Genomic DNA, 24,278 nt, shown 5'->3' on the forward strand with positions numbered 1-24,278 from the left:
TGTTGCTGAACATGTTGCTTTGATGTTGCTGAACATGTTGCTGAACATGTTGCTTTGATGTTGCTTTGATGTTGCTGAACATGTTGCTTTGATGTTGCTGAACATGTTGCTGAACATGTTGCTTTGATGTTGCTGAACATGTTGCTGAGCATGTTGCTCTGATGTTGCTGAACATGTTGCTGAACATGTTGCTGAACATGTTGCTGAACATGTTGCTGAACATGTTGCTTTGATGTTGCTGAACATGTTGCTTTGATGTTGCTTTGGTGTTGCTGAACATGTTGCTCTGATGTTGCTGAACATGTTGCTTTGATGTTGCTGAACATGTTGCTGAACATGTTGCTTTGATGTTGCTGAACATGTTGCTGACCATGTTGCTCTGATGTTGCTGAACATGTTGCTGAACATGTTGCTCTGATGTTGCTGAACATGTTGTTGAACATGTTGCTCTGATGTTGTTGAACATGTTGCTGAACATGTTGCTCTGATGTTGCTGAACATGTTGCTCTGATGTTGCTGAACATGTTGCTCTGATGTTGCTGAACATGTTGCTGAACATGTTGCTCTGATGTTGCTGAACATGTTGCTGAACATGTTGCTGAACATGTTGCTCTGATGTTGCTGAACATGTTGCTGAACATGTTGCTGAACATGTTGCTGAACATGTTGCTGAACATGTTGCTGAACAGTGGAAACTCTCTCAGTTTTCCATGAAGATGTTACACAAGCTGCTGTTCAGGCAGCACATGACTGACTGTTTACTGCACACACTGCTGCTGTTGTGTAACACACACACATTAAAACAGACACATGGGCAACATTTGGGGTCAAAGGTTGAGGTGAGTCTCAGATCAGCTGTAACACTGTGTTTGAATCATTGACTTCAACAGACAGGATGCTCTGTGTTCAGTGTGAACATCAGATAAATGAGCAGGACACAGATCAGTCATGAAACGATGGATGTGACGGGAAGTTTGGTAAATTCTCATTCATACTTTTTAATGTTCCCTTGTTTTGGTTTTTAATGCTCTGTGTTGTTTGTATGTTTTGTTTTTTGTTTGTGTGTTCTGTTTGTTTGTTTTTTTTACTTTTGTTTTTGTTTATCTATTCTGTAGACTGTATAAAGGCTTTATGGATACAATGATAAAACTATGAAAATGATAACATGATAATAAAAAGACAGGAAGTGTTAATGTTTCATTCTGACTTTCAGGTGAATGAATGAGGAGACACATCTTCTATGTGTAAACAAACTTCATGCAACATGTTGTTGTTGGAAGTCTGCAGTCTGACGGGGAGGGGGGGGGTTGTTCTCACGGAAAAGGCCAGGCGGTGTTGGGTTGGGTGGGTGGGGGGTGGGGGGTGGGGGTGTTTGACCCTCAGTAAGGCATGTGCAGCAGCAGGAGGGGCTGCTGGGAGTCTATTTTCTCCGAATCACTTTGACAAACAGCCGGCAGGGGAGGGGGGTGGGGGTGCTCCTTCCCCGGGGTATAAAGGCTGGGGGGCTTCAGGCGCCGGCAGATTGACATACAGCACAGAGAAGACAGCCAGTTGAAGACAGAGACGATGGACATTCAGACAGGTCAGGTTGTTCGTCCAGTCAGCGCCATGGAGAGTCTGGAGAAGCAGCTGAGTTGTCCCATCTGCCTGGACATGTTCACCAAGCCCGTGGTCATCCTACCCTGCCAGCACAACCTGTGCCGCAGCTGCGCCAACGACCTCTACGAGTCCAGGAACCCCTACCACTTCTCAGGGGGGACCTTCCGATGCCCAACCTGCCGCTTCGAGGTAGTCCTGGACCGTCACGGCGTGTACGGGCTGCAGAGGAACCTGCTGGTTGAGAACATCATCGACATGTACAAGCAGCAGCAGGAGAGCAGGGAGGGCGGCGGCGAAGACCCCCCCCTGAAAGACAAAGACACCAAGGAGCCCAAGTGTAAGGAGCACGAGGACGAACGCATCAACATCTACTGCGTCACCTGCCAGACGCCCACCTGTTCCATGTGCAAGGTGTTCGGCCAGCACAAGGACTGCGAGGTATCGCCGTTGCACACTGTCTACCAAAGCCAGAAGAGCGAGCTGAGGGCCGCCGTGGAGCTGCTGGCCTCTGCAAACAGCTGCGTCCAGGCCGTCATGTCCCAGATGGACGATACCTGCAAGCTGATCCAGGACAACGGGGAGCTGCAGAGGAGGCGGCTGGGCGAGAGCTTCGACCTGCTCTACGCTATCCTGGAGGAGAGGAAGGGACAGCTGCTGGAGCGCATCAGCCAGGAGGAGCGGGACAAGATGGCCGCCCTCAGAGCACTCGGCGAGCAGTACAAGCAGCAGCTGCAGCTCAGCAGCCAGCTGCAGGAGAAGCTGCAGCAGAGCATGCAGGGCAGCGGCGCCGCACAGTTTCTCCTCACCGCCAAACAGCTGCAGCAGGAAGCCCAGCAGGCAGCCGGAGCGGCCCAGCTGCAGCGGCCCGAGCCGGGCTACGAGAGCATGGAGCACCTGGGCCTGGACACGGAGGAAGTGGAAGCCCTGCTCGCCCACATGGACTTCAGACACCACCACGACGAGGAAGACCAGGAGTAAAAACAGTAAGGAGAGCCTTTTATCAGACTTTCATGTCAGAGGAAGACCAGGAGGCTGACAGAAAGTAAAGACAGTAAGAAGGCAAACAGTGTGTTTTTACTCTCATCCAGAGTCCTGGTCTTCCTCCGACAGTCTGGAAGACCATGAGCCTGATCGAGAGTAAACGCAGTAAGAAGGGACTTTATTGGACTTATCCTGATCAGATGAAGACCAAAACACCAACAGAGCAAAACCACTTGGGAGGAAGACCAGGAGTGGAAACAGAGAGTGACAACAGTAAGGGAAGACTTGGAGCGGTGCAATCTTTAAAGTTTTTTACTGGTACAAAATGAAACATTTTGTATTTGACTTTTTATACTTTTCTATCATGAATGTTTTTCTCTCGTCATTCGAGTCCAGATAAAGTCTGGACTGAGAACAGTTTTTATTTTTCCTTTTGCCTCTTTGTGAAACTGAAAACTTGAACTGCAAACTGCACTGGATTTCAGACTCTGGTATAACTTTGAAATGTCTTTTGAGATGGTGTGAATAAAGTTTGATTTGATTGTTAACCCTGTGTTGTCCTTGTCATTTCTCTGGGACTCTCCACACAACATAAAATAAAAACACGTCATAAACAACAAGAAGAAAAAAAAAATGAAGATAAAAATAAAAACGTAACATAAAGAAAAAAGACGTAAAGAAACTGGACATTTTGTCTGTGACGCTGTAACTTTGAAAAGTCTTTTCAGGGTGTGAATTAAGTTTTATTTTGGTTCTCAGGGACTCTCCCAGCCTCAAACAGAGCCTGTATTTAGCAGTGCACATGTTTTCCTATATTTACTGGGGTCAGTGAACGCCTCCTGGCCTTGTTTAGTCGTCTGTGTAAATGGAGGCTATTTATACTGAGTGCTGAGAGGACGGGAATAGATGTGATGAACAGGGCTCTTTTTTTTGGAGGGGGGGTAGGGGGTGGTCATGTTTCTGACCCTGCTGGACTGAGGCATGCTGGGAAACAGACATGGGCTGTTCTCAGGGCTGTTGGTGGATATGAGGAGGATGAAGAGGTCGACCTGAATCACATCATGTCACACTCACTGTGTGAAGAGGGTATGAGGAGTCATCAGTGCCATGACATGTTCCAGTCAGCTGATCAGTCCTCACACCTGGGTCACCTTTGTGTGTGAGACGAGATCCTGGACTCAGGTTGGATCAGAAACCAGATCCAGAGTCTCAGTCTTTAAATAGACCCAGGGACAAAGGAGAGAAGAAAGTGTATCCTGGTGCTGAGCTCGACCTCTGACCTCCGCAACAGCTGATTGACCATGATGAACCTGCACACAGATTCAGTCCAGAAACTGGTTCACCTGGTTTGTTGTGGTGTCTCATGTCCAGTCCTGTTTGGTCTCGTTTCAACCCTCTGTCTCCTGTCTGTCTTTGTTTTCTGTAGTTTCATTTTGACAGTCAGAACTGGTGGCCATTTTGTTTTCAGGTTGTCTGTCTGTCTCATTCTCATGGACATGATATCTCAGTGACACCTTGAAAGAACTTCTTCACATTTGGCACAAATGTTCACTTGGGCTCAAGGAGGAACTGATGAGATTTTGGTGCTCAAAGGTCAAGCTTTGATTTATATTTGAGTGATTTTCTATGACTCTGGATAAACAGGATGTGACCTGAAAGTGGTCTGAGTGGAGGAGGAGGTTCTGGACTCGTGTCTTCTCTTCATCTCCTCAGATGTTTTCAGTCACGTTGTGTTCAAGGTTGTCGTGTGTTTTCAGTCACTGTCGTGTCTCAGCTTATTTCATGTGAAGTTAAATCTGCTGCACATGTTTCTGTGAGTCTCCTGTTTCAGACATCAGACATAAATACTGGTGTGCCCCCCCCCCCCCCCCGCCCTCCCTCAGCTGCTGCTGCTGGTGGGATGTTCACATACTGAGAAACATGAAGGAGACTCAGAGGATCATGTTGACTCTGTCAGACAATGAACACAGTGTGTTATCTTCATCATCATCATCATCATTATCATCATCATCATCATCATCATCATCATCATTATCATCATCATCATCATCATCACAGTCATATTCAGACGCTGTGGACTGACAGGAAATTAATCTGGATCTTTCTGATTGGATGTTGAGTCTGCTTCTTCACAAACAGACTTTCAAAATAAAAGTCAGGACTGAAGATCACAAAGACCAGCTCTCTTCTTCCACTGACTGTCAGTGTCCTGCAGTGAAGTGGACAGTGAGACATTCACTGACCAGCATGAGTCACAGTGTGACAGTTGGACTGAGAGTCTAAAATAGACGTGACTGATAAAAGAGATTAGAGCAGCAGCTGGACTGAAGTGGGTCACACGGACGATGAGGACAAGGAGCAGAAGCTGGGGGCGGGGGGGGGGGGTATTAAATAGATGAAGATTTATTTAAAGCAGCAGGAGGCTCTGAACTGATCAACATGTTTATTTATGAGTCTGAAGTCATGAGATTAACTGAGGGACCTGGACCTGATCCACTTGATGCACCTGAGACTGGACCTGGTCCTGACTCAGATCTCGTCTTAAATGAATCTGGACTCACTTTTAAACAGTTTTTAGTTTATTTTACATGTTTTCTTGATAAAACCTTTTAGTCAGACTGTAATGCACACTGTGTTACTGTGTGTGTTACTGTGTGTGTTACTGTGTTACTGTGTGTGTTACTGTGTGTGTTACTGTGTGTGTTACTGTGTTACTGTGTGTGTTACTGTGTGTGTTACTGTGTGTGTTACTGTGTTACTGTGTTACTGTGTGTGTTACTGTGTTACTGTGTGTGTTACTGTGTGTGTTACTGTGTGTGTTACTGTGTTACTGTGTGTGTCACTGTGTGTGTTACTGTGTTACTGTGTGTGTTACTGTGTGTGTTACTGTGTTACTGTGTGTGTTACTGTGTGTGTTACTGTGTGTGTTACTGTGTTACTGTGTGTGTTACTGTGTGTGTTACTGTGTTACTGTGTGTGTTACTGTGTGTGTTACTGTGTGTGTTACTGTGTGTGTTACTGTGTTACTGTGTTACTGTGTGTGTTACTGTGTTACTGTGTGTGTTACTGTGTGTGTTACTGTGTGTGTTACTGTGTTACTGTGTGTGTCACTGTGTGTGTTACTGTGTTACTGTGTGTGTTACTGTGTGTGTTACTGTGTTACTGTGTGTGTTACTGTGTGTGTTACTGTGTGTGTTACTGTGTGTGTTACTGTGTTACTGTGTGTGTTACTGTGTTACTGTGTGTGTTACTGTGTGTGTTACTGTGTGTGTTACTGTGTGTGTTACTGTGTTACTGTGTGTGTTACTGTGTGTGTTACTGTGTTACTGTGTGTGTTACTGTGTGTGTTACTGTGTGTGTTACTGTGTGTGTTACTGTGTGTGTTACTGTGTTACTGTGTGTGTTACTGTGTGTGTTACTGTGTGTGTTACTGTGTGTGTTACTGTGTGTGTTACTGTGTGTGTTACTGTGTTACTGTGTGTGTTACTGTGTTACTGTGTGTGTTACTGTGTGTGTTACTGTGTGTGTTACTGTGTGTGTTACTGTGTGTGTTACTGTGTGTGTTACTGTGTGTGTTACTGTGTTACTGTGTGTGTTACTGTGTTACTGTGTGTGTTACTGTGTGTGTTACTGTGTGTGTTACTGTGTGTGTTACTGTGTTACTGTGTGTGTTACTGTGTGTGTTACTGTGTGTGTTACTGTGTGTGTTACTGTGTTACTGTGTGTGTGTTACTGTGTGTGTTACTGTGTTACTGTGTGTGTTACTGTGTGTGTTACTGTGTGTGTTACTGTGTTACTGTGTGTGTTACTGTGTGTGTTACTGTGTGTGTTACTGTGTGTGTTACTGTGTTACTGTGTGTGTTACTGTGTTACTGTGTGTGTTACTGTGTGTGTTACTGTGTGTGTTACTGTGTGTGTTACTGTGTTACTGTGTGTGTTACTGTGTGTGTTACTGTGTTACTGTGTGTGTTACTGTGTGTGTTACTGTGTGTGTTACTGTGTTACTGTGTGTGTTACTGTGTGTGTTACTGTGTTACTGTGTGTGTTACTGTGTGTGTTACTGTGTTACTGTGTGTGTTACTGTGTGTGTTACTGTGTGTGTTACTGTGTGTGTTACTGTGTGTGTTACTGTGTTACTGTGTGTGTTACTGTGTGTGTTACTGTGTGTGTTACTGTGTGTGTTACTGTGTTACTGTGTGTGTTACTGTGTGTGTTACTGTGTGTGTTACTGTGTTACTGTGTGTGTTACTGTGTGTGTTACTGTGTGTGTTACTGTGTGTGTGTTACTGTGTGTGTTACTGTGTGTGTTACTGTGTGTGTTACTGTGTGTGTGTTACTGTGTGTGTTACTGTGTGTGTTACTGTGTGTGTTACTGTGTTACTGTGTGTGTTACTGTGTTACTGTTTGTGTTACTGTGTGTGTTACTGTGTTACTGTGTGTGTTACTGTGTGTGTTACTGTGTGTGTTACTGTGTTACTGTGTGTGTTACTGTGTGTGTTACTGTGTTACTGTGTGTGTTACTGTGTGTGTTACTGTGTGTGTTACTGTGTGTGTTACTGTGTTACTGTGTGTGTTACTGTGTGTGTTACTGTGTTACTGTGTGTGTTACTGTGTGTGTTACTGTGTGTGTTACTGTGTTACTGTGTGTGTTACTGTGTGTGTTACTGTGTGTGTTACTGTGTTACTGTGTGTGTTACTGTGTGTGTTACTGTGTTACTGTGTGTGTTACTGTGTGTGTTACTGTGTGTGTGTTACTGTGTGTGTTACTGTGTTACTGTGTTGTTACTGTGTGTGTTACTGTGTGTGTTACTGTGTTACTGTGTGTGTTACTGTGTGTGTTACTGTGTGTGTTACTGTGTGTGTTACTGTGTTACTCTGTGTGTTACTGTGTGTGTTACTGTGTGTGTTACTGTGTTACTGTGTGTGTTAGTGTGTGTGTTACTGTGTGTGTTACTGTGTTACTGTGTGTGTTACTGTGTGTGTTACTGTGTTACTGTGTGTGTTACTGTGTGTGTTACTGTGTGTGTTACTGTGTTTGTTACTGTGTTACTGTGTAACTGTGTGTGTTACTGTGTGTGTTACTGTGTTACTGTGTGTGTTACTGTGTTACTGTGTGTGTTACTGTGTTACTGTGTTACTGTGTTACTGTGTGTGTTACTGTGTGTGTTACTGTGTTACTGTGTTACTGTGTGTGTAACTGTGTGTGTTACTGTGTGTGTTACTGTGTTACTGTGTTACTGTGTGTGTTACTGTGTTACTGTGTTACTGTGTTACTGTGTTACTGTGTGTGTTACTGTGTTAATGTGTGTGTTACTGTGTTACTGTGTTAATGTGTGTGTTACTGTGTTACTGTGTAACTGTGTGTGTTACTGTGTTACTGTGTTACTGTGTGTGTTACTGTGTTACTGTGTGTGTTACTGTGTTACTGTGTGTGTTACTGTGTGTGTTACTGTGTGTGTTACTGTGTTACTGTGTGTGTTACTGTGTTACTGTGTGTGTTACTGTGTGTGTTACTGTGTTACTGTGTGTGTTACTGTGTTACTGTGTGTGTTACTGTGTGTGTTACTGTGTTACTGTGTTACTGTGTGTGTTACTGTGTTACTGTGTTACTGTGCAACTGTGTGTGTTACTGTGTTACTGTGTTACTGTGTGTTACTGTGTTACTGTGTAACTGTGTGTGTTACTGTGTTACTGTGTTACTGTGTTACTGTGTGTGTTACTGTGTTACTGTGTTACTGTGTTACTGTGTGTGTTACTGTGTTACTGTGTTACTGTGTTACTGTGTGTGTTACTGTGTTACTGTGTTACTGTGTTACTGTGTTACTGTGTGTTACTGTGTTACTGTGTAACTGTGTGTGTTACTGTGTTACTGTGTTACTGTGTGTGTTACTGTGTTACTGTGTTACTGTGTGTTACTGTGTTACTGTGTAACTGTGTGTGTTACTGTGTTACTGTGTTACTGTGTGTGTTACTGTGTTACTGTGTTACTGTGTTACTGTGTGTGTTACTGTGTTACTGTGTGTTACTGTGTGTGTTACTGTGTTACTGTGTAACTGTGTGTGTTACTGTGTTACTGTGTTACTGTGTGTGTTACTGTGTTACTGTGTGTGTTACTGTGTTACTGTGTGTGTTACTGTGTTACTGTGTTACTGTGTGTTACTGTGTTACTGTGTAACTGTGTGTGTTACTGTGTTACTGTGTTACTGTGTAACTGTGTTACTGTGTGTGTTACTGTGTTACTGTGTAACTGTGTGTGTTACTGTGTTACTGTGTTACTGTGTGTGTTACTGTGTTACTGTGTGTGTTACTGTGTTACTGTGTGTGTTACTGTGTTACTGTGTGTGTTACTGTGTTACTGTGTAACTGTGTGTGTTACTGTGTAACTGTGTTACTGTGTGTGTAACTGTGTGTGTTACTGTGTGTTACTGTGTGTGTTACTGTGTGTGTTACTGTGTTACTGTGTGTGTTACTGAGTGTGTTACTGAGTGTGTTACTGAGTGTGTCACTGTGTGTGTTACTGTGTGTTACTGTGTGTGTAACTGTGTGTGTTACTGTGTGTGTTACTGTGTGTGTTACTGTGTTACTGTGTGTGTTACTGAGTGTGTTACTGAGTGTGTTACTGAGTGTGTCACTGTGTGTGTTACTGTGTGTGTGTGTTACTGTGTGTGTTACTGTGTGTGTTACTGTGTGTGTTACTGTGTTACTGAGTGTGTTACTGTGTGTGTTACTGAGTGTGTTACTGAGTGTGTCACTGTGTGTGTTACTGTGTGTGTGTGTTACTGTGTGTGTCACTGTGTGTGTTACTGAGTGTGTCAATGTGTGTGTTACTGAGTGTGTCACTGTGTGTGTGTGTCACTGTGTGTGTGTTACTGAGTGTGTTACTGAGTGTGTCACTGTGTGTGTGTTACTGAGTGTGTTACTGAGTGTGTCACTGTGTGTGTCACTGTGTGTGTGTTACTGAGTGTGTCACTGTGTGTGTCACTGTGTGTGTTACTGAGTGTGTTACTGAGTGTGTCACTGTGTGTGTTACTGTGTGTGTGTGTGTGTGTGTTGTGTGTGTGTTACTGAGTGTGTGTGTGTGTCACTCAGTGTGTTACTGTGTGTGTGTGTGTGTGTGTTGTGTGTGTGTGTCACTCAGTGTGTTACTGTGTGTGTGTGTGTTGTGTGTGTGTTACTGAGTGTGTGTGTGTCACTCAGTGTGTTACTGTGTGTGTGTGTGTGTTGTGTGTGTGTGTCACTCAGTGTGTTACTGTGTGTGTGTATGTGTGTTACTGTGTTACTGTGTAACTGTGTGTGTTACTGTGTTACTGTGTTACTGTGTAACTGTGTTACTGTGTGTGTTACTGTGTTACTGTGTTACTGTGTTACTGTGTAACTGTGTTACTGTGTTACTGTGTAACTGTGTTACTGTGTGTGTTACTGTGTTACTGTGTTACTGTGTTACTGTGTAACTGTGTGTGTTACTGTGTTACTGTGTTACTGTGTTACTGTGTGTGTTACTGTGTTACTGTGTTACTGTGTGTTACTGTGTTACTGTGTGTGTTACTGTGTTACTGTGTGTTACTGTGTTACTGTGTGTGTTACTGTGTTACTGTGTTACTGTGTTACTGTGTTACTGTGTGTGTTACTGTGTTACTGTGTGTTACTGTGTGTGTTACTGTGTTACTGTGTAACTGTGTGTGTTACTGTGTTACTGTGTTACTGTGTGTGTTACTGTGTTACTGTGTGTGTTACTGTGTTACTGTGTGTGTTACTGTGTTACTGTGTAACTGTGTGTGTTACTGTGTAACTGTGTGTGTAACTGTGTGTGTTACTGTGTGTGTTACTGTGTGTGTTACTGTGTTACTGTGTGTGTTACTGAGTGTGTTACTGAGTGTGTTACTGAGTGTGTCACTGTGTGTGTTACTGTGTGTGTGTGTTACTGTGTGTGTTACTGTGTGTGTTACTGTGTGTGTTACTGTGTTACTGAGTGTGTTACTGTGTGTGTTACTGAGTGTGTTACTGAGTGTGTCACTGTGTGTGTTACTGTGTGTGTGTGTTACTGTGTGTGTCACTGTGTGTGTTACTGAGTGTGTCAATGTGTGTGTTACTGAGTGTGTCACTGTGTGTGTGTCACTGTGTGTGTGTTACTGAGTGTGTTACTGAGTGTGTCACTGTGTGTGTGTTACTGAGTGTGTTACTGAGTGTGTCACTGTGTGTGTCACTGTGTGTGTGTTACTGAGTGTGTCACTGTGTGTGTCACTGTGTGTGTTACTGAGTGTGTTACTGAGTGTGTCACTGTGTGTGTTACTGTGTGTGTGTGTGTGTGTGTTGTGTGTGTGTTACTGAGTGTGTGTGTGTGTCACTCAGTGTGTTACTGTGTGTGTGTGTTGTGTGTTGTGTGTGTGTGTCACTCAGTGTGTTACTGTGTGTGTGTGTGTGTTGTGTGTGTGTTACTGAGTGTGTGTGTGTCACTCAGTGTGTTACTGTGTGTGTGTGTGTGTTGTGTGTGTGTGTCACTCAGTGTGTTACTGTGTGTGTGTATGTGTGTTGTGTGTGTGTTGCTGAGTGTGTGTGTGTTACTGTGTGTGTGTGTGTGTGTTGTGTGTGTTTGTGTGTGTGTTGTGTGTGTGTTGCTGAGTGTGTGTGTGTTACTGTGTGTGTGTGTTGTGTGTGTGTGTCACTCAGTGTGCTACTGTGTGTGTGTGTTGTGTGTGTGCTGCTGAGTGTGTGTGTTACTGTGTGTGTCACTCAGTGTGTTACTGTGTGTGTGTGTGTGTGTGTGTGTGTTGTGTGTGTGTTGCTGAGTGTGTTTGTTACTGTGTGTGTGTGTGTTACTGTGTGTGTGTGTGTGTGTGTGTGTTGTGTGTGTGTTGCTGAGTGTGTTTGTTACTGTGTGTGTCACTCAGTGTGTTACTGTGTGTGTGTGTTGTGTGTGTGTGTCACTCAGTGTGTTACTGTGTGTGTGTGTTGTGTGTGTGTGTCACTCAGTGTGTTACTGTGTGTGTGTGTTGTGTGTGTGCTGCTGAGTGTGTGTGTTACTGTGTGTGTCACTCAGTGTGTTACTGTGTGTGTGTGTGTGTGTGTGTGTGTGTTGTGTGTGTGTTGCTGAGTGTGTTTGTTACTGTGTGTGTGTGTGTTACTGTGTGTGTGTGTGTGTGTGTTGTGTGTGTGTTGCTGAGTGTGTTTGTTACTGTGTGTGTCACTCAGTGTGTTACTGTGTGTGTGTGTGGTGTGTGTGTTGTGTGTGTGTGTCACTCAGTGTGTTACTGTGTGTGTGTGTGTGTGTGTTGTGTGTGTGTGTCACTCAGTGTGTTACTGTGTGTGTGTGTGTGTGTTGTGTGTGTGTTGCTGAGTGTGTGTGTGTTACTGTGTGTGTGTGTGTCATGGCCTGCAGCAGTGTGTGCTTGTTGTCAGGAGGACAGTCATCATGTGATCAGCTGATTCTCTCAGTTGAAGCTCAGACGTCTCTTCACTTCAGCCCGGAGCCTCAGAGGAAAACGGTCAGTTCATCTCTCTGCTCTTTAATCTCATTTATTAACTAATGACTTTAAACTGGAGTCACACGTAGTTTAAACTCAATCAAGTCACAGTCAAACCTTTGTCTGTCTTTAATGGTCTAACAGCTGAAATGTGACTTGATATGTTGATCAACTTGTTCTTATTTAATATTTTACTTTTAATTGTTTAATCTGTCAAATGTAAACGAACATCTCAAATACTCAGAGTTAATCAGCTGCTCAGTGAATTAAACCAGTGTATGTTTGTTCAAACAGATTAAATAATCAGTGAAAATCTGAGTGTAAAGAAAACGTCTTCATGTGAGTAAAAGTCTTTTATTTTGAAGGTGTCAATCAGCTGATTGATGGTGTGTTTTTAAAGTTTTAAACATCAGAGACGATAGAAACGATCATCATCAGGGTGTGGTGACCCACTGCAACTGACTCACTCAAACCGCAGCACTGCTAACATGAACATTAACCTAAGACCTGAACCTGGACCTGGAACTGGAACTGGACCGGGACTGGGATCTGGACCTGGACCTTAACCGGGACGGGGACCTGGACTTGAACCTGGACCTGGACCTGGACCGGGACCTGGGCCTGTGGTTCCTAACAGATGAAAGCTGTTCATCTTTTCAGACTTTCCTCTTTTCTTTTCTAAAGATCATCGACTCATTTCACTCCTCAGGACTCACTGGTGACATCACATGATGATATCATCTGTCTTTATTGAACTGGACTGTGGTGTTGGACCTGTGACAGTTCAAATGATGACATTGATGATGACATCACTGATTTGAAATCTTCAAAACACGACAGTTTGTTCAATAACTCCTGCAGCTTCTGACTTCTCCCATAATGGACCTGGACAGTCTTCCATTAGAGCTTCCTGCTGGTCAATGGACTTAGATGGATGGTAGACATTTGTAGTCTGATGACATCACTATGACATCACCTGGACACCGATGACATCATAGTAGATTAGTGACGTATTTCTCTCTTATTTCTTGACATTACAACATTTTTCCTCAAAGCTTCATTTTTATTATAATTTATTATTTTTTATTATTTTTACAACTAAAACTAAAACTCATAATTTACATTATTATATTATTTATATGATGTTTGGCTGCATTTAGTTTTAATAAAGGAACAACAGTAGAACCCTGAGGAACCCCAGCAACTGTTTTCATGGTGATGATGGTGATGATGGTGATGATGATGATGATGATGGTGATGATGGTGATGATGATGATGATGGTGATGATGATGATGGTGATGATGATGATGATGATGATGATGATGGTGATGATGATGATGATGATGATGATGATGGTGATGATGATGATGGTGATGATGATGATGATGATGATGGTGATGATGATGATGATGATGATGATGATGATGATGATGGTGATGATGATGGTGATGATGATGATGATGGTGATGATGATGGTGATGATGATGATGATGGTGATGATGGTGATGATGATGATGATGATGATGATGATGGTGATGATGATGATGATGGTGATGATGATGGTGATGATGATGATGATGATGATGACGATAACGATGACCTGACTGTGTTTGTGATTTTTCAGCGTCATGGAGAGAAAACTGGATCTTACCCGTCTGACGGACGAAGAAGCGAAACACGTGTGGGAGGTGATTCAACGAGACTTTAACCTCCGCAAGAAGGAGGAGGAGAGACTTGGGTACGTTTATCCATTCATCCATTCATCTGTTCATCTCTTCATTTCTTCATTTCTTCATCTCTTCATCTTCGTCATTCATACTCCGTGGTTCATATTCCACTGTGTTTTCAAACATTTGCATTTTATTCGTCTTTGAAAAGAAAAGACTCTGGATCAATTTAATGTAGTTTAATATATTTACACACAGTAATACACATTGTTACACTTCACTACACATTATTACAATTTACTACACACTATTACACTTTAATACACATTATTACACTTTAATACACATTAATACAGATGTAATAACGTTGTATGAGATGATTGGTTCAAACACAGTGGAGTCTTGTCTCTGGGGCTAAATCATGTGATGGAGCCGTGTTAATGAAGGAGCTCGTCTTCAGCTCACCTGTACAGGTGTGTCTGTCTGAACTCAGCTCTTGAATCTTCTGGTTCATGTAAAGGTCGAAGGAATGTGAGCGTGAAAGACGTTGTTGTTGTCGCAGTTGATCATGGCTCAGTCACACGGACGAGAGTCTGCAGCAGAAAACAGGAAGCTCACAAAGACTCCCTGTGTTTCCACTAAAGACTCCAGCTCCCATCAGCCCCGGGGGCAAACTCATAGACAGCTGGAAGAGTCTGGGTCTAAGAACGAATCAGTCAAATCATCACTTGGTTTGAAGTGATGTGAGATTTCTACTGACACTGAACAGAAAAACTCATCAGTGTGAAACAGAAGTCCATGTTAATGTTTGAACGATTCGTCAGATGTTGTTTGAAGTTTGTTTCACTTTTTAAATTCACTTTAATTCATGATGTCAGAACATCCAGAGTCTTTATGAGGACGGCTGTTTGACTTCTGTCTTTGTCCGTTTCTGAGGTTTTGAATAAAGTTTAGTGAGAGCTGTGAATGTGTGTGACTGCCTGCAGCAGTGTGATCATGTGATGCATGTGGAGAACAACAGACCCTCACAGTTTAATGATGGAGTCACATGAAGCTCTGAGAACACACTGTTCATTCACTTACAGCTGCTGCCACATCTGCTTTGAGAGAGAACTTTTCAGGAACACGTCCAGTCACTGTTAAAACTTTATTTATAATGTGTGACGGCACGTCTGTGAGGAATCCGTGGAGCTTTATCTCAGTCCACTTCCTGACCAACCTGTCCCCCGTTGTTGTTTCAGTGACCTGAAGACGAAGATCGAGAAGGAGGACACGAAGCGCGAGCTGCTGGGCTCTGAGAGCAGAGTGTCCGACTCTCTGTGTATCCGCTGCCTGCAGCCCTTCAAGTTCCTGGTCAACAGCAAGCGTCAGTGTCTGGACTGTCACATGTTCACCTGCAAGTCCTGCAGCCGCTACAACAAGAAGGAGCACGGCTGGGTGTGTGACAACTGTCGCATGACCAGGTGAGACTGGGACAAGTGGTGGGGGGTGAGCCTGAGGCCAGTTTTGGGGGGGGGGGCAGGTGAGACTCGGACAGGTAAGGGGGGGGCAGATACATCTCTCTCAGACTAATACACATTGTTGTTGTCGTTGTGTTGCTGTTGTTGTTGTGTTGTTTGTTGTTGTTGTTGTGGTGTTGTTGTTGTTGTTGTTGTTGTTGTTGTTGTTGTGTTGTTGTTGTGTTGTTGTTTACATACAGAGTGTTGAAGATGGGGACTCTGGGTTGGTACCATGACAATGTCAGAAACCGATTCAAACGCTTTGGCAGCGCCAAAGTCATGAGGTCACTGTACAAGAGGCTGAATGGAGACGGTGAGTCATCATCACACCTGTCACCTGTAGATGATTTAAAAAGCTCAGTGATGAATGTTATTTCCAGGTGAGTGATGCACCTGTTGAAGGAACATGAGATGAACATGAACGTTAGCAACAGACAGTAAATAAAGTCTGAATGAATATTTCTTTTTTTGGGGCTTTTTGTGCCTTTAATGGACAGGACAGTAGAGAGACAGGACAGTAGAGAGACAGGACAGTAGAGAGACAGGACAGTAGAGAGACAGGACAGAGAGACAGGACAGTAGAGAGACAGGACAGAGAGACAGGACAGTAGAGAGACAGGACAGAGAGACAGGACAGAGAGACAGGACAGTAGAGAGACAGGACAGAGAGACAGGACAGTAGAGAGACAGGACAGTAGAGAGACAGGACAGAGAGACAGGACAGTAGAGAGACAGGACAGAGAGACAGGACAGTAGAGAGACAGGACAGAGAGACAGGACAGAGAGACAGGACAGAGAGACAGGACAGAGAGACAGGACAGTAGAGAGACAGGACAGAGAGACAGGACAGTAGAGAGACAGGACAGAGAGACAGGACAGAGAGACAGGACAGAGAGACAGGACAGTAGAGAGACAGGACAGAGAGACAGGACAGTAGAGAGACAGGACAGAGAGACAGGACAGAGAGACAGGACAGAGAGACAGGACAGTAGAGAGACAGGACAGTAGAGAGACAGGACAGTAGAGAGACAGGACAGTAGAGAGACAGGACAGAGAGACAGGACAGAGAGACAGGACAGTAGAGAGACAGGACAGAGAGACAGGACAGAGAGACAGGACAGTAGAGAGACAGGACAGAGAGACAGGACAGTAGAGAGACAGGACAGAGAGACAGGACAGAGAGACAGGACAGTAGAGAGACAGGACAGAGAGACAGGACAGAGAGACAGGACAGAGAGACAGGACAGTAGAGAGACAGGAAATGGGGAGGCAGGGAGGGGGAATGACACGCAGCAAAGGGCCGTCTGATGCGGGAGTCGAACCCGGGGCCGACTGCGGCGAGGACTGTGGCCTCTACACATGGGGCTCCTGCTCAGACCACTGAGCTACACGACGCCCTGAATGAATATTCCTAATAAATGAGTGAAAACATGTAACTGAAGCAGGTGTGTGTTTTGATCAGGTGGTCGTGACGATGACACTCAGAGTATGCCGGACGTCCACAAGTGTGAGTCAACAATAAAACACCAACAACAACAAACAGCTGAATGTGTCTGTTGTTTAAACTCAGATGATAAACAAAAACAAAAACACAGCCTGAGTCTTTTGTCACTATGTTTAGACAAATGAAGATTGTTGTTTAAATGTGAAGTCAGTTTTGTTTTGTACCTGCAGACATGTTCAACGGGAACGAGGACGACCATGGCGACGCCGAGGCTCAGCGCTACAAAGTGGTAAATACCTAAACAGATGTCAAAACAGATGTTTGCATGTGAATTAAGCAGGTTTTAATGAAGTTCCTGTTGTGATTTCAGATGAGGAAGAGTAAACGTCTGCTGTCTGTCCATCCCATGGACTTTGACTCAGAGGATTATTTCCCTCACTCACGACGACAGTCTGTCCAGGTACATCACACACCTGTCACACAGTCTGACTCTCATACACTGGTCTCAGACCAAACATACTTAAAGTTTAACAAACTCAACTTCAGGTCATGAGGTCATACAGGTTAAAGCTACACTCTCCCACTCACCTGGTGTCCCTCACCTGGTGTCCCTCACCTGGTGTCCCTCACCTGGTGTCCCATGTGTCTGTTGCAGCAGCCGCAGGAGGATCGATATTATAGGAATGACGTGGACTATGACGCTTACAACCACCGTGTTAACCGCAGGAAGAGTCTGGACCGCTACGCCATGAGACCTGGTTAGTATACACATTACTGCAGTACACACAGTACACAGTACCTGTACACAGAGTACACAGAGTACACAGAATACCTATATACAATGAGAGTATTAGCTGACTCTCTTCCTGTCGGTCTCTGACTCCAGTGTGTTTTATTGGAGCGCACTCTGCTGTCTGCTGGAGGAACTACAGGTGTATTCAACCTGTTTAACCTCAGAGAACCAATCAGGATCAGGGTCAGAGGCCTGTACTATGAAGCAAGTTCAACATATCCAGGATAACTTTTAGTTTTCTGGCTTGACTGAACCTAACAACCTAACCTAACCTATCACCTGGCTCAGTTAACCCTGGGTTTACCTGTCCGGTTACAAGCGCGTTCATGTGAAAGAGGCAGAGTTGTTAATTATAAGCAGCATCGTCAGAACCATGAATGAAGTTCTTAATATGATATGAGAACGACTGAAATGAAAAAATATTATTTCCATGTCTAAGTATAATTTCTATTAAAGTCAGACTAAAATATATTGTAAATAAGTGCATGAATTATCATCACTTTTGAGTATTTTCACTCTTCAGTCTGATGATGAACAAACTGTTATGAACATGTGATGCAGTGAAAACAGTTAATGTCAGACTGTTTCTGCTGCAGAGAGGAGAGGAAGAGGAGAGGAAGAAAAGAGGAGGGAGAGAAAAGAGGAAAGGAGTAGTTGATGTCTAATGAGTCAGTCTGACTGAAATGTTCATTATAATGATGAGATAATTAACAGTGTGAGACTAATTGTTCTAATCAAAGACATCAGAGGTTCAGGTTTCTCTCCAGTCGTGTCACAGTCTCCTCATGTTGTTCTGAGCTCAGTGATGAAGAGGAGAGTAAAAGCTTCATCACTGGCAGGAATCCTCCATTAAAGAATCTGTGTTCAGGTGAAATGAAGCTCTAACAGTTATTATATTTTATTTAGTGATAAACTCTGTAAATTCTTTAGAAGCTTTGTTTTAAAAACAGAGTGACACATGGAAAGACTCAAACAGGAAATCTGTTCCACTGATTTATATTTTATATCCACTGCTCGTTATTATTGATCACTTTATTGTGAACTGTTTTGTCCCTGTCAGGATACTGTAGGAATGATGACTCAGATTTTACAGTGATCTGATTGGTCAGTAGTTGGGCTGTTGACAGGTTTTTATCTGATCCTCTGAAGTTAACCTGCGCTGGAGCAGGTGAGGAGTTCAGTGTAAGTTACCATGGTGATTTACGTCGTAGGACTGAAGACCCAGAGTTAAACCTTAAGTTACCTGATGACCGCAAATCCTGCTTTGTAGTGCAGGCCTCAGGGTCAGGGTCAGGGTCAGGGTCAGGGTCAGGGTCAATGTCTGAAATGTAGCAACAGACATGAGGAATATTTCTGTATCTGTATCTGATGAAACAATACATTATTATTATCATTATTATAATTATTATCATTAATATTAATAATACTTCCATATGTGTTTTTACTTTATTTCAACTGTTGATTTTCGTTTTATTTTATGTAGAATTTGTTTCATTTGTAAGATTTTATTCATCTTTACATACTGACCTTCACGTACTCACCTGTACATACTCACCTGTACATATCCACCTGTGTGTAATCAGATGACTATGGAGACAGCAGGATGGTCCGGACTCGCTCTCTGTCTAAGATCAGTTCGTCGGTTGCTCGGCAACAGTACGTCGACACCTCTGATGAGGAGGAGTACCAGAGACACCCCCCCATGTATCAACAACCCCCCCACCGCCGTAAAAACAGCAGAGCCTCCTCCCAGGAGAACCTCGGACAAGGCCCGCCTGTAAGAGACATTGACCAATCACAATCCACCATGGTCTCTGTTTTTACTGATGACGGAACACAAACACAAACACACACAGACACAAACACAAACACACACAGACACAAACACAAACACACACAGACACAAACACAAACACAAACACAAACACACATAGACACAAACACAAACACACACAGACACAAACACACACAAACACAAACACAAACACAAACACACATAGACACAAACACAAACACACACAGACACAAACACAAACACAAACACAAACACACACAGACACAGACACAGACAAACACAGACACAAACACAGACACAGACACAGAAAAACACAGACACAAATAAACAAACACAGACATAGACATAGACACAAACACACACAGACACAAACACAAACACAAACACACATAGACACAAACACAAACACACACAGACACAAACACACACAAACACAAACACAAACACACATAGACACAAACACAAACACACACAGACACAGACAAACACAGACACAAACACAGACACAGACAAACACAGACACAAATAAACAAACACAGACATAGACATAGACATAGACACAAACACAAACACAAACACAAACACAGACACAGAAAAACACAGACACAAATAAACAAACACAGACATAGACATAGACACAAACACAAACACACACAGACACGGACACAAACACACACAGACACGGACACAAACACAAACACAGACACAGACACAGACACAAATAAACAAATACAGACATAGACACAAACACAAACACACACAGATACGGACACAAACACACACGGACACAAACACAATCAAAAACACACATAGACACAAACACAAACACACACAGACACAGACACAAATAAACAAACACAGACATAGACATAGACATAGACACAGACACAAACACAAACACAGACACAGACACAGAAAAACACAGACATAGACACAAACACAAACACAAACACAAACACACACAGACACGGACACAAACACAAACACAAACACAAACAGACACGGACACAAACACAAACACAAACACAAACACACACAGACACAAACACAGTCAAAAACACACACAGACACAAACACAGACACAGACAAACACAGACACAAATAAACAGACATAGACATAGACACAGACACAAACACAGACAGACACAGACACAGACACAGACAAACACAGACACAAATAAACAGACATAGACATAGACACAGACACAAACACAGACACACACAGACACAGACACAGACAAACACAGACACAAATAAACAGACATAGACATAGACACAGACACAAACACAAACACAGACACAAACACAGACACAAACACAGACGCAAACAGGACATTTAGATTTAGACCTGGCGGACGTCTCTGAATCATCCCCTTTATTTCTTCTGCTCTTAGATCAACGAGCTGAACAAACGCATGTCAGCCATCGAGAGTCTGCTGAGCCGCCTGGAGGAGAAGATGACGCCTGCTGATGAGGTGAGACAGTGTCCTCTGTCTGCCCTGAGCTTCATGTCCTCTGTCTGTCCTTCATGTCCTCTGTCTGTCTCCAGGAGTCCACTCCGTCCAATCAGAACGAGGAGGAGAAGCTGAGGAGGAAGCTCAGTGAGTTGGCGGGAAACCTGAGTGATAAGGGTCTGTCCTCGGAGGACGAGAAGAAGTCTTTCTCTCTGGGTAAAGGTCTGGCTGGAGTCCGGGGTCCGGTGGTCACTCTGGACTCTCTGAAAGACAAAGACCTGAGCTCGTCCAGCGACGAGATGCCGACTGAGGCCCAGAAGGTAGGACCGGGTCAGAACCGCTGTCTCATCAACTGTACTGAGTCCTGGTTTGCTGAGGACCTGAACCTGGTTCTGAGACCAGGTCTCAGACTCTCTGTCTGATCTTGCCGCTTCTTCATGTTTTGTAAATGTCCAGGTTCCTGTTTGTGATGAATTCACAGCATGGCTCAGCTTCCCCCCGACAACAGGTCACACACACCACTACTGTGTGATATATACAATAATAATATACAATGATAATATATAATATACTGTATACAACAATAATGTACAATATATACAACAGATCATAGAATAATAATAACAATAGTAATAATAATAATAAACAATAATAATTTAAAATGTTCATATTCAGGACAAAGAGCTCCAACATAAAATTCTACCAACAGAGATGTTATCAGAAAAGATTATTATTATCATTATTATTATTATTATTATTATTATTATTGAAACGTTAATAACTGATGTGATCATAACAAGATCTGATATCATGGTCAATACTGATCCTGTGGCTCTGAGCTCTGTAGAGTCTCAAAGAGTCTGGATCAGTCCGGATCTGGACTGAAGTAGATTCAGACTGCATGACTGCCTCCTGACTAACAGACTGTCAGCAGCTGCCTGCCTGGACCCCAGAGACCAGAGACCAGGGACAAGAGACAAGGGACAAGGGACAAGAGACAAGTGACCAGAGACAAGAGACAAGAGACAAGGGACAAGGGACCAGAGACCAGAGACCAGAGACCAGAGACCAGAGACAAGGGACCAGAGACCAGAGACCAGAGACCAGAGACAAGGGACAAGGGACAAGTGACCAGAGACAAGAGACAAGGGACCAGAGACCAGAGACCAGGGACAAGGGACAAGTGACCAGAGACAAGAGACAAGAGACAAGAGACAAGAGACAAGGGACCAGAGACCAGAGACCAGGGACAAGGGACCAGAGACCAGAGACCAGAGACCAGAGACAAGGGACCAGAGACCAGAGACCAGAGACCAGAGACCAGAGACAAGGGACAAGAGACAAGAGACAAGAGACAAGAGACAAGAGACAAGGGACCAGAGACCAGAGACCAGAGACCAGAGACCAGAGACAAGGGACAAGGGACAAGTGACCAGAGACAAGAGACAATGACCAGAGACCAGAGACAAGAGACAAGGGACAAGGGACCAGAGACAAGTGACCAGAGACCAGAGACAAGAGACAAGTGACCAGAGACAAGAGACAATGACCAGAGACCAGAGACAAGAGACAAGGGACAAGGGACCAGAGACAAGTGACCAGAGACCAGAGACAAGAGACAAGGGACCAGAGACCAGAGACCAGAGACGAGTGACCAGAGACAAGAGACAAGGGACCAGAGACCAGAGACAAGAGACCAGAGACCAGAGACAGGAGACCAGAGACCAGAGACAGGAGACAAGTGACCAGACACCAGAGACCAGGGACAAGAGACAAGAGACAAGGGACCAGAGACAAGAGACAAGAGACAAGAGACAAGGGACAAGGGACCAGAGACCAGAGACCAGGGACAAGGGACCAGAGACCAGAGACCAGGGACAAGGGACAAGTGACCAGAGACAAGAGACAAGAGACAAGGGACCAGAGACCAGAGACCAGAGACCAGAGACCAGAGACAAGGGACCAGAGACCAGAGACCAGAGACAAGGGACAAGGGACAAGTGACCAGAGACAAGAGACAAGGGACCAGAGACCAGAGACCAGGGACAAGGGACAAGTGACCAGAGACAAGAGACAAGAGACAAGGGACCAGAGACCAGAGACCAGGGACAAGGGACCAGAGACCAGAGACCAGAGACCAGAGACCAGAGACAAGGGACCAGAGACCAGAGACCAGAGACCAGAGACCAGAGACAAGGGACAAGGGACAAGGGACAAGTGACCAGAGACAAGAGACAAGAGACAAGAGACAAGAGACAAGGGACCAGAGACCAGAGACCAGGGACAAGGGACCAGAGACCAGAGACCAGAGACAAGGGACAAGGGACAAGGGACAAGGGACCAGAGACCAGAGACCAGAGACAAGAGACAAGAGACAAGAGACAAGGGACCAGAGACCAGAGACAATGACCAGAGACCAGAGACAAGAGACAAGGGACAAGGGACAAGGGACAAGGGACCAGAGACAAGTGACCAGAGACCAGAGACAAGAGACAAGAGACAAGAGACAAGGGACCAGAGACCAGAGACAAGTGACCAGAGACCAGAGACAAGAGACAAGAGACAAGAGACAAGGGACCAGAGACCAGAGACCAGAGACAAGAGACAAGGGACAAGGGACCGGAGACCAGAGACAAGGGACAAGGGACAAGAGACAAGTGACCAGAGACAAGAGACAAGAGACAAGGGACAAGGGACCAGAGACCAGAGACCAGAGACCAGAGACAAGGCACCAGAGACCAGAGACCAGAGACAAGGGACAAGGAACAAGTGACCAGAGACAAGAGACAAGAGACAAGGGACCAGAGACCAGAGACCAGGGACAAGGGACAAGTGACCAGAGACCAGAGACAAGTGACCAGAGACAGAGACCAGAGACAAGAGACAAGAGACAAGAGACCAGAGACCAGAGACAAGAGACAAGAGACAAGAGACAAGAGACAAGGGACCAGAGACCAGAGACCAGAGACAAGAGACAAGGGACAAGGGACCGGAGACCAGAGACAAGGGACAAGGGACAAGAGACAAGTGACCAGAGACAAGAGACAAGAGACAAGGGACAAGGGACCAGAGACCAGAGACCAGAGACCAGAGACCAGAGACAAGGCACCAGAGACCAGAGACCAGAGACAAGGGACAAGGAACAAGTGACCAGAGACAAGAGACAAGAGACAAGGGACCAGAGACCAGAGACCAGGGACAAGGGACAAGTGACCAGAGACAAGAGACAAGAGACAAGAGACAAGAGACAAGAGACAAGGACCAGAGACCAGAGACCAGGGACAAGGGACCAGAGACCAGAGACCAGAGACAAGGGACCAGAGATCAGAGACAAGGGACAAGGGACAAGTGACCAGAGACAAGAGACAAGAGACAAGAGACAAGGGACCAGAGACCAGAGACCAGAGACGAGTGACCAGAGACAAGAGACAAGAGACAAGAGACAAGGGACCAGAGACCAGAGACAAGAGACCAGAGACCAGAGACAGGAGACAAGTGACCAGACACCAGAGACCAGGGACAAGAGACAAGAGACAAGGGACCAGATACCAGAGACAAGAGACAAGGGACCAGAGACAGGAGAC

At 44.6% G+C, this 24,278-nt stretch overlaps 2 protein-coding genes across 6 annotated transcripts in view; both read left to right on the plus strand.

Annotated features, from left to right (window-relative positions):
- The window catches only part of mlpha (melanophilin a), a 29,560-nt gene that overhangs the window by 2,093 nt on the left and 3,189 nt on the right, over positions 1 to 24,278 (plus strand). Inside the window, exons 1-12 of one of the 5 annotated variants that reach the window (XM_056371018.1) lie at positions 11,851 to 12,062; positions 12,442 to 13,046; positions 13,667 to 13,780; positions 14,951 to 15,172; positions 15,409 to 15,521; positions 16,671 to 16,715; positions 16,883 to 16,941; positions 17,023 to 17,112; positions 17,308 to 17,410; positions 19,029 to 19,222; positions 20,635 to 20,715; positions 20,790 to 21,014. In XM_056371018.1, coding sequence (XP_056226993.1) covers positions 13,671 to 13,780; positions 14,951 to 15,172; positions 15,409 to 15,521; positions 16,671 to 16,715; positions 16,883 to 16,941; positions 17,023 to 17,112; positions 17,308 to 17,410; positions 19,029 to 19,222; positions 20,635 to 20,715; positions 20,790 to 21,014 — 1,242 coding nt within the window. In that variant the 5' untranslated portion in view covers positions 11,851 to 12,062; positions 12,442 to 13,046; positions 13,667 to 13,670. The other 4 variants (XM_056371021.1, XM_056371017.1, XM_056371019.1 and 1 more) reach the window with 4 other exon arrangements.
- On the plus strand, positions 1,515 to 3,128 carry trim63a (tripartite motif containing 63a). Its single transcript, XM_056371025.1, has one exon. The coding sequence runs from the start codon at positions 1,567 to 1,569 to the stop codon at positions 2,575 to 2,577; it is 1,011 nt and encodes a 336-aa protein (XP_056227000.1). The 5' UTR covers positions 1,515 to 1,566; the 3' UTR covers positions 2,578 to 3,128.

This window comes from Seriola aureovittata, chromosome 24, assembly GCF_021018895.1.
Source record: "Seriola aureovittata isolate HTS-2021-v1 ecotype China chromosome 24, ASM2101889v1, whole genome shotgun sequence".
Classification (NCBI taxonomy): domain Eukaryota; kingdom Metazoa; phylum Chordata; class Actinopteri; order Carangiformes; family Carangidae; genus Seriola; species Seriola aureovittata.